Below are 12,934 nucleotides of genomic sequence, written 5' to 3'. Positions count from 1 at the left end.
TTATGCATATGAATGAATTCTTTTCATCATCATCATCATCAAACTCATCTCATCTCACATGTACTCATGTCAGTGAACACTCGGCACTCGGACACAAAGGAGCATCGCACAAAGAAAAGGAAATAAACACACACATACGTACCCATGCGCAGTGCACAGACCCCATCAGGAGACAGATCCCTGGAAATGCACAGACCATCATCGATCATCGATTACAGTACAACATAACAATGTGGCAGATACAGCATTCATAGTTCATCGCCACGGAGTGAAAGAGAACACGTACTGTAACTTATGTACAATTTGCAATTCACTTCCGTACTCTACGTACGGTGCTTGCTCATCCCCTTATATTCACTTTTGCATTTGCATGCACCAACTCGGCGATATAGCGGCGCATGACTCCGATGACCTGTGAAACATGTAGCTATATTTCGTGCGACATCAATCAAAGGAGGTGAAGCGTGTGCGCGTGCGTATGGCATACGATTCAAATCTGATCCACATCTACCGAACCTTGAGAGTGACTCATGATCACATGATCTCGACTTGCAAACATGTAAGTGACATTGCTGTATGGACACGGTGATTGCTTCAAATCCTATACTATGCTCTACATTCATCCATTCATATAACGGCGAAAATATTGTAGAAGCAAGGCGTATCATCCTGTCTCTTAGTGAGCATAACGTAAAATACCGCAAACTTCAGAGACATGTTCGCAGTAGACTGCAGCACAAGCGTAGCCCGAGAGGGTAGGAGTGAATTAGCCAGCGGTCTCCAATTCTTCCCCCACCCAGAATCATCCTTTCAAACCATCGGACGATCATCCGCTCAACCAACGCCCACGTTGACACATTCAGCGAAGCGATCAACAAGCGAACCTCCTCCCCCTTCCATCCTCCACTCAGCGTCGGTGTTGGCTATGCAAACCGTAAAGGTAATCAAGTTTCTGCGGCCAGGATATCTGTGGGATTTCTGGCTGGCTGACCATTCCCAATATGGTAAGGTAGTATTGAAGCTAGTCTACTTGCCAAATTATCCCTGCAATAGACCCGATTATGATGATTATGTCCCACCGGAAGAAGTCATCACGGAGGCTCTCAAAGAAGAAGGACTGTACCTAGGTCCCCTCAACAAGCTACAAGGAGAATTGGTACCAAAGTACTATGGTCTATATCACTCCGTCCCTGGCTCATACCACATCGCTATGTTATTAGAATACGCGGGGCATGCCATCGGACCAGGTGAAGTCGATTTAGACGAAGAGTGGAAGTGAGTCCTTGTCATCTTCTTTCAATTATATCAGTGAGTTTCAAGCAAGACTATTTGCTGACGCTATCTCACCCAGGGAGAAATTGTACTCCGCCTATCAAAGGTTGCATCGTCATGGAGTAGTCCATCGGGATGTCAGTACTTGACATATCTTGATTGATGACCAAGAACGGATCCGCCTGGTCAGCTTTCGTCGATCTGATCGAAAGGATCTGAAGGATGAGGACGACGTGGGCACCTTGATGAGTGAAGCTGTAATTGTAAGAACGAGGATAGGCCCTGAATCTCTTGACGAGATTTACTGGTAGTTGAATCCATCCCTTCAGACTAGTTCACGATCTTACTTGCCAATTGCATTATTGTGTAGTGATTCACTCCCTGCGGCTTATTACTCCGATCTGGAAAACCCCGAGAGTTTCTTGCAAGAATTGAGGGATATTGCAAATGCACCTTTGCCGGACTGGGTTATTGAGCATAATAGAAGATTGTTGGATTTAAGACTGCCTCCGAGCGATGATATCATTTGGGAAGATTGTATATGATTTCATTTCTCATATTTCTATCGTGACTATAGGGCAGATGTATTTGAACATGCGAAAAAATCAACTAGCAGATCGTTGCAAAGGTGGCATGTTCGAGAGATCGGGTATATACTCGACGATGGGTGGTCTATCTGCAGGGGGAGAATCAGCTGTGGGGGTGACCAGGACCATGTATGTGGTTTTCACCAGCGTAGTATAGGATTCTGGTGTAAGCTTCGATGATGTTCATGTTGGAATGAAGTGAGTCGTACGGTGACATCGGATCGATAGGGGGTATAGGTCCTGATTTCACCCCAGCTGGACGAACTTGAGTTTGATGATACACATCAAGTGGCGTTTCGATGTCGTCTTGATCAAGAGGGCAATGGGTGAATATATGCAATATTTTGACCAATCCATCATCGTTACACCTTCCGAAAATTGAATGGAACCGATCGGTTATTACGAAATGTCCTGCATTCATGGAATTGCATTCCGCATACACCTAACCAAGCAGCGTTACTACCGATCAGCAGATGTACGTATAAATTTGAAGAGGCAAATGATACTCACTTGCCAGAACACTTTGGCATACCATGGACCTACTTGAGGAGACCCGACCCACACATCACCCTCTACGGCTGACATTTCTATTCAAAGCATGAGATATTTATGATCAGCGAGAATAATACAGGAATATGGAGGTAATGGCTCACGTTCAGGAACAGTATCACTCCCTAGAAACATCCTAAGCTCACCATAGTGAGCGAGGAAGCGGAGGACATCTTTCAAACCCCCTGGATACATCCTTTTTTCTTCCACCACAGACAGTACGATACCAGCATCTCCAAACAGTCTACCAAACGCATGATCAGGTATCGAACCACTTCTAGTCAGCTTGCCATCCTCGAATAAGTTTGCAAGGTAATCCTTCTTTTTCTCAGCCGCTGTTCTGCGTTGGATCTGAGCCTTTCTAGCTTCCAAAGCACGTTTGGACAAGTCAATCCGACATTTGGTAGTTTTAAGTCTATTCTTCGTCATTCCATGATACCACCCTGCTCCCATCAGTTTAGGCGGTAGACTTTGGAAGAATTTGCTTCTCCCATCGTTCGGATTCAAAGCGAATAATTGCGATAGAATAACACCCTCTTCAGCGAAAAGCAGTCCTTGAAGTGCGTTTTCACCCCCTGCGCGTACGAACACGTCCCCTTTATCGACTTCCATCAAACACCTCCATTTCTTCGAAGTATGATACAGCAGGGGATTGACCGTAGCAGAGATCGGAGCATCTGCGCGAAGGGGTAAAGGGTATTGTGGCTGGAATGATTCGAGAATGTCACCACTGATCACCAAGCGAGCACCTTGAGGAATTTTTAACCCTTTCCGTCTACGTCCTAAACTCCAAATCTCCAATGGACAGAGTGCGTATGCGATTGTCTTCGTGTGTTTGTCGGGGAAACGGGTGGCAGGAAAGGTATGGTTCTTTTGTGGAGGGATGTGAGGTAAAGAGGATAATTGATGAGCTGTAAACAGCTCTTGAGCGTTTCGGTATCCGTCAAGAAAGGGAGCCTGCTGAACTGTGGTGCCACTCATGTCGAATCGAGGTGTTTTAGTCAAGTCATGCAAGGGATTGTAAAGAACAATGTACGGTTGTTAATGCTGCTTTAACAGATAGAGCTTCAAGTAGATGATATACTCTTCGACAAGATGTCAATTCATTTCCATTATTTTTAGTGATGCTTTCACTTCCTATTCGTTCTTGATGAGAACAATTTTCGATATTTGATGGATTAACGGTCTAAAGGACTGTCTCACTAACCCTTAAAGACCAGGACGACGATCAAATCAGCGCTATGGCCGTATCAATCCGTGCGGATCATACCGTACTTGTTCAGAATGACTCGGCCAGCTGATGAGAAGAGAGGACTCGACCATAGCCCCTAGCCTACCAATTCCGTACTTCCCTCGCTTCAACCTACAAGTCGATGGAATGGAACAAGGGAAGAAAACATATATGCAGCTGCTTGATGAAGAATAGTTTCTGATCGAAGTGCCACTTCCCCCACGCAACGTGCCTCGAGTCGTGTGTAGTGCGTCAATCGAAGGATGTCGTAAGTGGGTATGAATCAGTCACCATCACATGATTTATACCCGTATTGTACATCAAATACCAAACCTGATGATGTCCATCCTCGTCATATCTTTCTTTCATCTATAAGATCAATGATTTCATATCCATCGATCCACCATTCTTTCTCGTTGGTCCCTGAGCGACATGTTCACCATCCACTGCGAATCGGAAGTGGCTATGGAAGGGAGGAGCGAATTGATCCACGGTCTCCAATTCTTTCGCCACCCAGATTCAGCTTTTCATACCGTCAGAAACACGCCGGCACAAGCAACACCAACTTTGACACATTCCCCACGACGATCAACAAGGTCTACTAGCCTCAACACGCCTCCGGACCCCGTCAAGGCGGACTCGGTTATCAGCAGTCCGGTTCATGCCCATCACTTGTCCCATCGACTTTCTCAGTTTCAACTTGGTAGTGTAGCTGGTCAAAACACTATCGGGGGCTCTGCACTGTATCATCCGACATACATGGAGAAAATCCGCAATCCTGAACTCGATATTGATCCCTCTGGCCCGTCCGATAGATTAGCAGCAGCCCCTCCCAGACTGCCCGCTATGGTGGAATCTGTCTCCCAAATCTCACCATTTCAGCCATTCGAGCTCACCGAATTCCCTTCTTCAGACATACCACATCCTTCGCCAGTCCTCCGACCACCGCCCAAGTCAGCGATGCAAACAGTGAAGATAACCAAGTACCTCTGTCCAGGCTATCTGTGGGATTTCTGGCTAGGAAAGCACTCTCAATATGGCGAAGTCGTTGTCAAGCTCGTATATCTACCCGATTATCCTTGCAACAACCCCGAATTCGACGACTATGTTCCTGATGAACAAGTAGTCAAAGAAGCCCTTAAAGAGGAAGACACGTACTTGGGTCCACTCGCTGATCTGCAAGGTGAAGTGGTCCCACGATATTATGGGATGTACCATTCGGTCCCGGATGGTGAACACATTGCGATAATGTTGGAATACATCGAACAACCTACGGGTGGAGAACCGCGTCTGGCGGAAGAAGAACGGAAGTGAGTGTATTCTTATCGCAATTTTACAACGCCAAGGACTAGCCTGTTGATGACCTCCACAGACATAGGCTGTATTCAGCATACGAGCGATTACATTTCCGTGGCGTACTTCACCGTGATATAGATTTCCGACACATCTTAATGAATAAAAGGGATATGACATTCAGATTGGTCAGTTTCCGTCGATCTTGTCGGAAATCCCTCAAGAACGAAGATGATGTTGCTAGTTTGATGAGTGAATACGTAGTAGTGAGGGTCAGCATCGGCTGGGAGAGGGACGAGGATATCGCCAAGTAAGTCTAAAAATGCATCTCGTTCACTGTGCTTGTCATACCGAGTGCTGATGCTGTGTTTTTGGACAGTGGGGACATCCCATCATGCTATACCTCACGATTGGCCGATCCAGCAGCATTCTTGGCGGAACTGCAAGCTGCACATGAAGTACCGCTAGATGATTGGATTGTGGAACATAATAGGAAACTGAGCGAAGGTATCTCCACCTTCTGATTTATATGCAACAATCATATGCTTGGTCAAATTCGATTTTGTAAGACATATAACTGTACTTTCATGCTGAGCCGTGAGCAATCGAGGTTTAGGTAAACAGAGGGGCACCGCATTCCGAGATCGCTCTTAGCTTCATCTGCACGTTGAGCCATCATCACTTTCCATTAAGCATCGTCTACCACCTTCTACTCAAAAACAGGTGGATACATCAGAAGCACATCCATCGTTTTCCTACAGAGAAAGCTAGTACGATGTCATCACTCCCACCATTATACCCTTCAGCAGCCCTCATAGCGACAGCCTTAGGTCTACATGGATATCGTAAAGGGTCATTATCGTTAGACGGAGCTATTGCAGCTTGGTTGGTGGGGTATGGACATCTTGCGAATCCCATAAAAGTCTTTGGGATCACTATGATTGGAATGTATCTCATTGGAAGTAGGGCAACCAAGGTGAGTAGCATCCACACGGTCCTCGTCTGCTATAGTTGTATCCCTGAGACTCTGTTATATCCGTACAGTGAAACACACCTATGGCTCGACTTACCTGTACTCGTATACTGACTGTACTCCCGACTGTCTTAGGTCAAAGTCGACGTAAAAGCCAAACTTGAAGATGGACCCGATCCCTTGAAACCAAGTGGGAACCGAAATTGGATACAGGTGTTGTCGAACTCTCTTCCTGGTTTGATAGCTGCTTTGTTATATAGATTCGGACCTGCTTCTCAGGTAAGCGTAGACCCTCAGCCTTACAACATGTGAACGCTGAGGCTAACATATAAAATACACAGCTTGACAAATCATCTGTCAAACTCGCTCTTCATCCTCGCGCACAACCATTGATATACACTTCACTAGGGTATGTCCACACAACCATCACCCTATACATTCTTTATAAACACGAGTGAATATATACTGAGACGATTGCTTGAGATTAGCCTAAATGCAACGATCCTAGCCGACACTCTCGCCTCGGAATTAGGTATCTTATCGACCAACCAACCTATCTACTTACCCACCCTGAGAGCGGTACCGAAAGGAACGAACGGTGCGATCTCACCTTTGGGTATCGGTATGTCAGTGTTAGGTGGAGGAATGATAGGTCTCATCATGGGTCTGGATCTTCTGGTGGAGAATCCTGTATCGGGGAACGAGCTGGGATGGATGTGGGAATTGGTAGGGGTCGGAGCTGGATTGGGTCTAGCGGGGAGTTTGGTAAGTCCACCTCAGATAGATACGTTGTGCCGAGATAATTGCTCATTGTAATTTCATTCCTGCGCGGTGTGACAGCTCGATTCGATACTCGGTGCATTCCTCCAAGCAACTCACTTCTCAACGTCCACTAATCAGATCTTGACTGATTCGTCGAAAAAATCAATCACAGACGAAGACGTCAAAAAGATAGGATATGGAATCAACGTTCTATCCAATTCTGGTGTGAATTTCGTCTGTGGGCTTGTCTTGAGTGGAGTTGGATGGTGGTATGGTAGTAGATAAGTCAGCTACAGGTGATCAATCTACCCTAGAGGCATTTATTTGGAAGCACTGTACGTCATAGACTTGGTCGTCATATGAGAATAAGTAGCAAAATCCCAATCGCAATGTATATATGGACCAATCATGCATTCTTGTATCTTCACATTACCTAGACAGATCTAGAAACATTCCATGCTTTTGTCTATTATCGTTATATCATATTGGATTTCCCCTCAATATCTCACAGCAGCCTGTTTAGCAGCCGTCAGTCTATCCCTCGTATCTCTCTTTGCTTCATTCATTGGAGCTCCGTTCGTCCGTAACAAATATGCAGATGCGAATCGTTCGACCTGATACGTCATGAAACCTCGACAATCAGCTCGGCTGTGATGGGTTGATCAGATAGATTAATCACTCACCTCTGCAGCTGGGATCTCATCTTTCTTGTTTATCCACCTCGAAGCGATCACCGATACTTCTTCAGCATAGTAATCCCTCTCATCGTCGTCGGACTAAGAGCAGAACCAATACATCAGTAAACATGCTCTACACTACTCACTGTCATCCGCAGAAGACTCAAATCCGCACTCACATTCTCATACAATCCCACGGCAGCCTCCCATAAATCTCTCAACGGTACACCACCCTCAAGCAAGGCAGATGATGCCCATCCTGCCTGTCCCCCTTGACAACCCTGAGCCTCAGCGTATACGACAGGTATCATAATATCTATTTTCATTCCGTCAGCCATCACTTAATGCGGGATTTGACTTGACACTCACCTAACGGAGCAGCTTCCGAAGGGAAATATCTCCTGGTAAATCCAACGATCGCATCAGACATCGCTACATTCCCAGCCAGTCTATAAGAACCAATCAACTGTCTCCAAACAGCTTCGCAGACGTCGTCTATCCTCGTATCCGCAGTTTTGAGAATCAACAAGATAGGTTCGTACAACCTTAGAGGTCGAGCGAAATTCTGATATAACTACAAACGATCACATGATTAGTCAGCGACATACATACACCACATATGGTATAGCTGAAGGAGACACCGCACACCCACCTCATCAAGTTGTAACAGATCTGTATTGAGTTTAGCCAAAACGTCATTCTTCTCATCTGCACTCATATCAGGGTGAGTTTCGACCGCACGGGCAACTTCCATTTGAACTTGAGCAACATCGATCTGTTCTTGTAATCTGGATGTAAACTCTACATCTTCCGATCCGAGAGAGGCAGCTGATTTAGCAGAAGTCAAAGCTTGCGCGATGTAATACAGTCGATCGTGCAATACCATTGGACTACACGACGGATTGGTAAATCAGTTTGGTCTCACTATGCATCGTCTATGAAAGGAATGAAACTGACCTGGGTCGAGTGGCAAGACTTGACAAAGCTTCTGCAGCAGGTAGATAATCTTCTCGTCTGGCATAAAACTTCCATAGCAGGTCTCGTCGATCTTCGACATTGTTGATGGTGAGTTTCAGGTATTGTTCGATGTAAGGTGTATCAAACTATGATATGAATGTCAGCTTTGTGTACCAAAATGAGAAATGTTTAGCTTACCTCCAACAATTGCTCTTGTAACCCCCGGTCGACATGCCAGTCATACAGATAGAAATGGAACAACTCGTCATCAGATGCGATGGCGAGTGCATAGGCTTCGTCTCGTTTCTGAGTCGCGCTCGAGGCTAACCAAGTTCAAGGTACGTCAGCGTGACCGCACACTACAGGAAATTGGTGGTAGTCCAGCTGAGAAACATACCATTCCCCTGAGCGGTAGCTTTGTCCAACAACTCATCGAACATCCCCAAAGCTTCTATGACCATCTCATAACATTGTTTTCTGGCTTCGAACAATGCTTTACGAGGATCAGCAGGATGTTCACCATCGCGTACGTAATCTACAGCTTTATCGTTTGGATCAAGTTCGACAGCAGTCTTCAACGGCAGTTCGATTGCACCTGTCCACAAAATCAGCACTCGTCACATATTGACGCCAACAGAGATCAAGCTGGAAATACTCACCAACTGTATACTGCATATTTCTATACCGCTTGGAAACCTCTTGCAGTCTAGGAATAGGTATCGACCCAGCCGTCCTCGTGAACAAACGTAACGATTCAGCAAGAGATTCGTTCTTCTCTCCGAAATCTCGGGCACCCTCCGCGCGTCGCATGGATTCTTCAGCCTACATATTCGGGTGTCAGCTAGAAAATAAGAGAGTAAAGCAGCATCCAACGCACCTTGTACATGACTACATCTCCAGGTTGACAGAAGGTCCCACATCGTTGCTGTAAGATTTCGCTCAGGGTATCGATCTGCGATAGATCGTCAGTGATTGTATTGTGAGGCTTGTTCAGTGATCTGTACTCACACCTAGCTCTTGACCGATCTGTTGCTCGATCAAAGCAGTGACCAACTTCCTAGCTACATCCTTTCCGTCAAGACTGGTCAAGAGACCTTGGAAAGTCAAGTTGGACAACGTCTGCTGTGTTTGAGGATCGGTTCTGATGAGTGATGAAGTGGTCATTGGTTTCAGCGTCTTACTAATGCGGACATTGCACTGCAGACTCACCGAAGGATGATATCTGATATCTTGTAATCTGATAGCAGCAGTACAAATGAAATAGCTTCTACGGCCTGTTTCAACAATACTTCCAAGCCGTGGATTGACATATCTTCCTGATCCCATGCGATCTTAGCGTCACCTTCAGCTTGGTACCGCTGGAAGGGATGTCTACTCAATTAATCAGCTACAGGTCGATGGAAGAAGACCGAGTAGCTCACTCGTCAAGATATCTTCTCAATTTCTCCAATCTCCCTTGAACAGCTAACAAAGTAGCTTCGGTGACAGCCAGAATCTGTCGTCCAGGTACACCAGCAGGCACAGTGACTTTCACATTCCAGATGGGTCTGAGGTATCTTGCAATGATCAAAGCCAGACCATCGTGTCTTCCAGAATACGTGATATTCTTTCCACCTGCACCATCCTTGATTATGGGTTCGCCCGAAGTGATCAGTATGGTTGAAATTGTGGAAGCCAAGTCAACGGCTTTCAGATCGTTCGTAGCTCCCAGCTGTAATGACATAGCAGCTAATTGTGATTTACCGAATCTTCATGACAACATTCCCAAATATCAGCTTTCTCCGCTCAAATTCGCAGTGCAAACGGAAGCTGAACTCACTGCAATCGGACGGTATTTATAGCTGCGTCTTTCTCCAGATCCAGATCATCCCTTAACATATCGATAGGTCTAGGCTGACTGATCCAGAACAAACCACTTGTCGCCAACACCAAGAACTCCCTAGATTGAGTGGTAGCTTGTCTCGGCAATGCGGAAAGTGCAATACCATTTGGATTTGTCAAGCTTGGCGGGGAGAATGCGGGGTTGGTAAGAGGAAGTTCGACAATGGTCCATACTTGACTAGGGATGATTTCGGTCGTTGTCCATTCTTGGAATGCGGGAGACTCATATGATTCTAAATTTTCCCTTAGAGACGATTGTCTGCCGCAATGAGGCACCGCGATGGATAACTGGGTTTGAGGCATTGGTGCTGTATTATCATGCTGGACAGAAATGAATGTACCAGACGAATAAAATGATTGAGAGGATACGGGAAGATTAGCTTGAGATGGGATAGGAGCTCGAAAACAGATTGGCCAGAATGAAGGTGAAGAGGAGAAATAGACTCGATATCCTACAGAATCAAGTCGTTCAGTCTACTTTATGAGCAGAACAAAATGATCCAATCACTCACCGTTGGAAGCTATAGCAACCAAACAGGCTCTCTTACTCTCATGACCCCCTACAACGGCTAGAGATGTTACAGTTATATTCCCATTTTGTTGATTCCTGTTCAAATCGTGTTTCAATTTGGTATATCTAGCCCTGCTCTGGTAATTAGTACCAGAAACATCGATGAATTCAATTTCACCAGCAGTGTGTAAGGTGTATAATCGTCCTTGTTGGCTGTCCAGAGCGAAAGATTCGATACCTTCTTTCGCTATGTAGTACAAGAAACCCTATGAGCTGTGCCTCTTATTACGATTGAAAGGTGAATGACTCACTCTTAGAAGCCAAGAAGCCGGGTGTCCAATTCGCCAAACTACCACTACTCCTATTATGCAATCCTACTTTAGTCGAACTTCCAAAGAACCATGAACTATCTGATGAATAATCTAATTCGTATACATCTTTGTTTGCCCCTAACATGAAGATTCGACCAGCTGCAGTACCTTTGATATCTATCATCGCTGTTGGAGTCTCAACCGATAAGTTGGTAGCGTACAGATTGATCTCTCGAGAATTGGGTGGTCTGGACAAACCAAGTAAGGTTGTTTTGGAGGAAGTACAGATTATCAAGACATGGGTAATCTCATCGACAAACACGTCTGAATGAATCAAAAAGTATCAGCATGAGCTGATATGTCCGGGAGAGTAGATGCTAGCTCACCTTTCCTAGCTCTGACTAGTCCGACAGCTTGGATGGTATCGTTCTGTTCATCATATCTGCTGAAGTCGCGACTATGTACCAGCAACGCCTATTAGCTTATATCCGGGATGACCGAGTAGTCTTTCTGAGACTCACCCATCACTGTAATCCCATAAAAACAACTTATTATCCACTGTGAACCAAGCTCTCTCTATATCCTCAAACAGACCCATCTTAGCGGTCAGATGTTTGTCTAGGAGTTCCACGGAGATATCAGCCGTGTACATCCAGCCTTACCTGCTGCAACATGTAACAAAGTTGAACGATTGGACTCACAGTTCAACTCTTGGTGCAAGGCATCTGGTAAAGGTGTTCTCTTAGTCACTTTAGCGGATTTAAAGGCTGCTGCATTACTTGGTGGATGTATATATGGTTCAGAAGATTCTACGGCGACCAGATACGACATCAGCTCATGTTCATCTATCCTTCATCTTGATCTCTTGAGTCCACTCACGTAATGGATGATTGATTCCATCCGCCAGATCCGTGCTAATTTCATTATCTCCCGTCAGAGCTCTATCAATCTTGTTTCTCGCCCTGCCCAGCGGTCCATATATGGGATCTTCATCTTTCCCTACGCTTTCTAAAGGTTGAGGTGATAATTGAGTTTGAGAAGATTGTATTCCAGAGGTAGGTACAGGATACCTATATCCATTAGCCTGTTGTTGCTGTTGAACATATAACGAGCTGGACTGCGGGTTGTATGGTCCAATGGCATTTGAAGGAGGGATATAAGATGGTCCAGATGGTACAGTGTAGGGTTGAAGAGGTAAAGAAGAAGGCTGATATCCATACTGTTGTATTTGAGGTTGGTTTGGTAAACCTGGCAATTGAGGATACAGAGGTTGTTGTCCTTGTCCTGGGTATCCTTGTATCTGCTGTTGCTGTTGGTATTGCTGTTGCTGCTGTTGTTGAGGATCAGGTCCAGCAAGTTGGTTCAACCGCGAGAAGGAAGGGAGGGAAGTTAACATTTTGGAGATGGAGCGCGACGTTCTCTCCTTCTTTACTAATCTTTACCGATCACAGAATTTCCTCCTCTCCTACGGGTATATGTGTGAGGTTATACAGGAATGGGGACGGAAGTTGTATCTATCCATGGACAGTGGAATGACGAGGATGGGTCATGATGGCATGTTGGTTCGTGTTCATTTTCAGCTTGATTCAGCCTTTCTCTTGATTCTACCTTCTACCATGTGTATGCTGCTCAAGTCACGTGATACAGTCTTATACCTACAAACTACTCTCAAGTGGCACTGGCCCGCATTCATCGCAATGGTGTCAACTTGAGATTTGATCTGCAGTTTTTATGAACATGATGATGCATGAGTACATGGATTAAACATATTTATTCTATTATATATATATACAACCTAAGGCATAAGTGACTCGACTCGATGCTGATATGATACTGGGTAAAAATGATGAATGACGGGTATCTTGGAACGATGGCGGACTTGATGGAATGATGCCTGATCAGGAAATGATATTGTACTTTACACATAAAT

General features: G+C 45.3%; 5 protein-coding genes across 5 annotated transcripts; 3 read left to right on the top strand and 2 right to left on the bottom strand.

Annotated features, from left to right (window-relative positions):
- Positions 1 to 715: 715 nt before the first annotated feature.
- Positions 716 to 1,817, top strand: L199_007227 (uncharacterized protein; the record flags this gene model as incomplete). Its single annotated transcript, XM_064892921.1, has 4 exons — positions 716 to 1,275; positions 1,352 to 1,409; positions 1,485 to 1,579; positions 1,643 to 1,817. The coding sequence occupies 4 exons, from the start codon at positions 716 to 718 to the stop codon at positions 1,815 to 1,817; spliced, it is 888 nt and encodes a 295-aa protein (XP_064748993.1).
- Positions 1,818 to 1,962: 145 nt separating this feature from the next.
- On the bottom strand, positions 1,963 to 3,020 carry L199_007226 (uncharacterized protein; the record flags this gene model as incomplete). The annotated part of the gene is made up of 3 exons (XM_064892920.1): positions 1,963 to 2,301; positions 2,370 to 2,446; positions 2,513 to 3,020. The coding sequence occupies 3 exons, from the start codon at positions 3,018 to 3,020 to the stop codon at positions 1,963 to 1,965; spliced, it is 924 nt and encodes a 307-aa protein (XP_064748992.1).
- A 1,051-nt stretch (positions 3,021 to 4,071) lies between these two features.
- Positions 4,072 to 5,456, top strand: L199_007225 (uncharacterized protein; the record flags this gene model as incomplete). The annotated part of the gene is made up of 3 exons (XM_064892919.1): positions 4,072 to 4,949; positions 5,012 to 5,242; positions 5,312 to 5,456. 3 exons carry the CDS (start codon positions 4,072 to 4,074, stop codon positions 5,454 to 5,456), a joined length of 1,254 nt encoding a protein of 417 aa, XP_064748991.1.
- A 251-nt stretch (positions 5,457 to 5,707) lies between these two features.
- L199_007224 (uncharacterized protein) lies at positions 5,708 to 6,952 on the top strand (the record flags this gene model as incomplete). The annotated part of the gene is made up of 5 exons (XM_064892918.1): positions 5,708 to 5,908; positions 6,041 to 6,184; positions 6,247 to 6,314; positions 6,394 to 6,670; positions 6,746 to 6,952. 5 exons carry the CDS (start codon positions 5,708 to 5,710, stop codon positions 6,950 to 6,952), a joined length of 897 nt encoding a protein of 298 aa, XP_064748990.1.
- Positions 6,953 to 7,164: 212 nt separating this feature from the next.
- Positions 7,165 to 12,400, bottom strand: L199_007223 (uncharacterized protein; the record flags this gene model as incomplete). The annotated part of the gene is made up of 20 exons (XM_064892917.1): positions 7,165 to 7,281; positions 7,351 to 7,443; positions 7,524 to 7,660; positions 7,714 to 7,918; positions 7,997 to 8,234; positions 8,302 to 8,447; positions 8,500 to 8,624; positions 8,699 to 8,896; positions 8,961 to 9,123; positions 9,179 to 9,253; positions 9,310 to 9,442; positions 9,511 to 9,672; positions 9,723 to 10,049; positions 10,121 to 10,634; positions 10,695 to 10,940; positions 11,005 to 11,328; positions 11,391 to 11,461; positions 11,526 to 11,622; positions 11,706 to 11,813; positions 11,884 to 12,400. The coding sequence occupies 20 exons, from the start codon at positions 12,398 to 12,400 to the stop codon at positions 7,165 to 7,167; spliced, it is 3,996 nt and encodes a 1,331-aa protein (XP_064748989.1).
- Positions 12,401 to 12,934: the final 534 nt, after the last annotated feature.

The sequence above is a fragment of the Kwoniella botswanensis genome, chromosome 2 (assembly GCF_036426115.1).
Source record: "Kwoniella botswanensis chromosome 2, complete sequence".
Lineage (NCBI taxonomy): Eukaryota > Fungi > Basidiomycota > Tremellomycetes > Tremellales > Cryptococcaceae > Kwoniella > Kwoniella botswanensis.
This window is presented reverse-complemented; position numbering and strand designations above follow the sequence as displayed.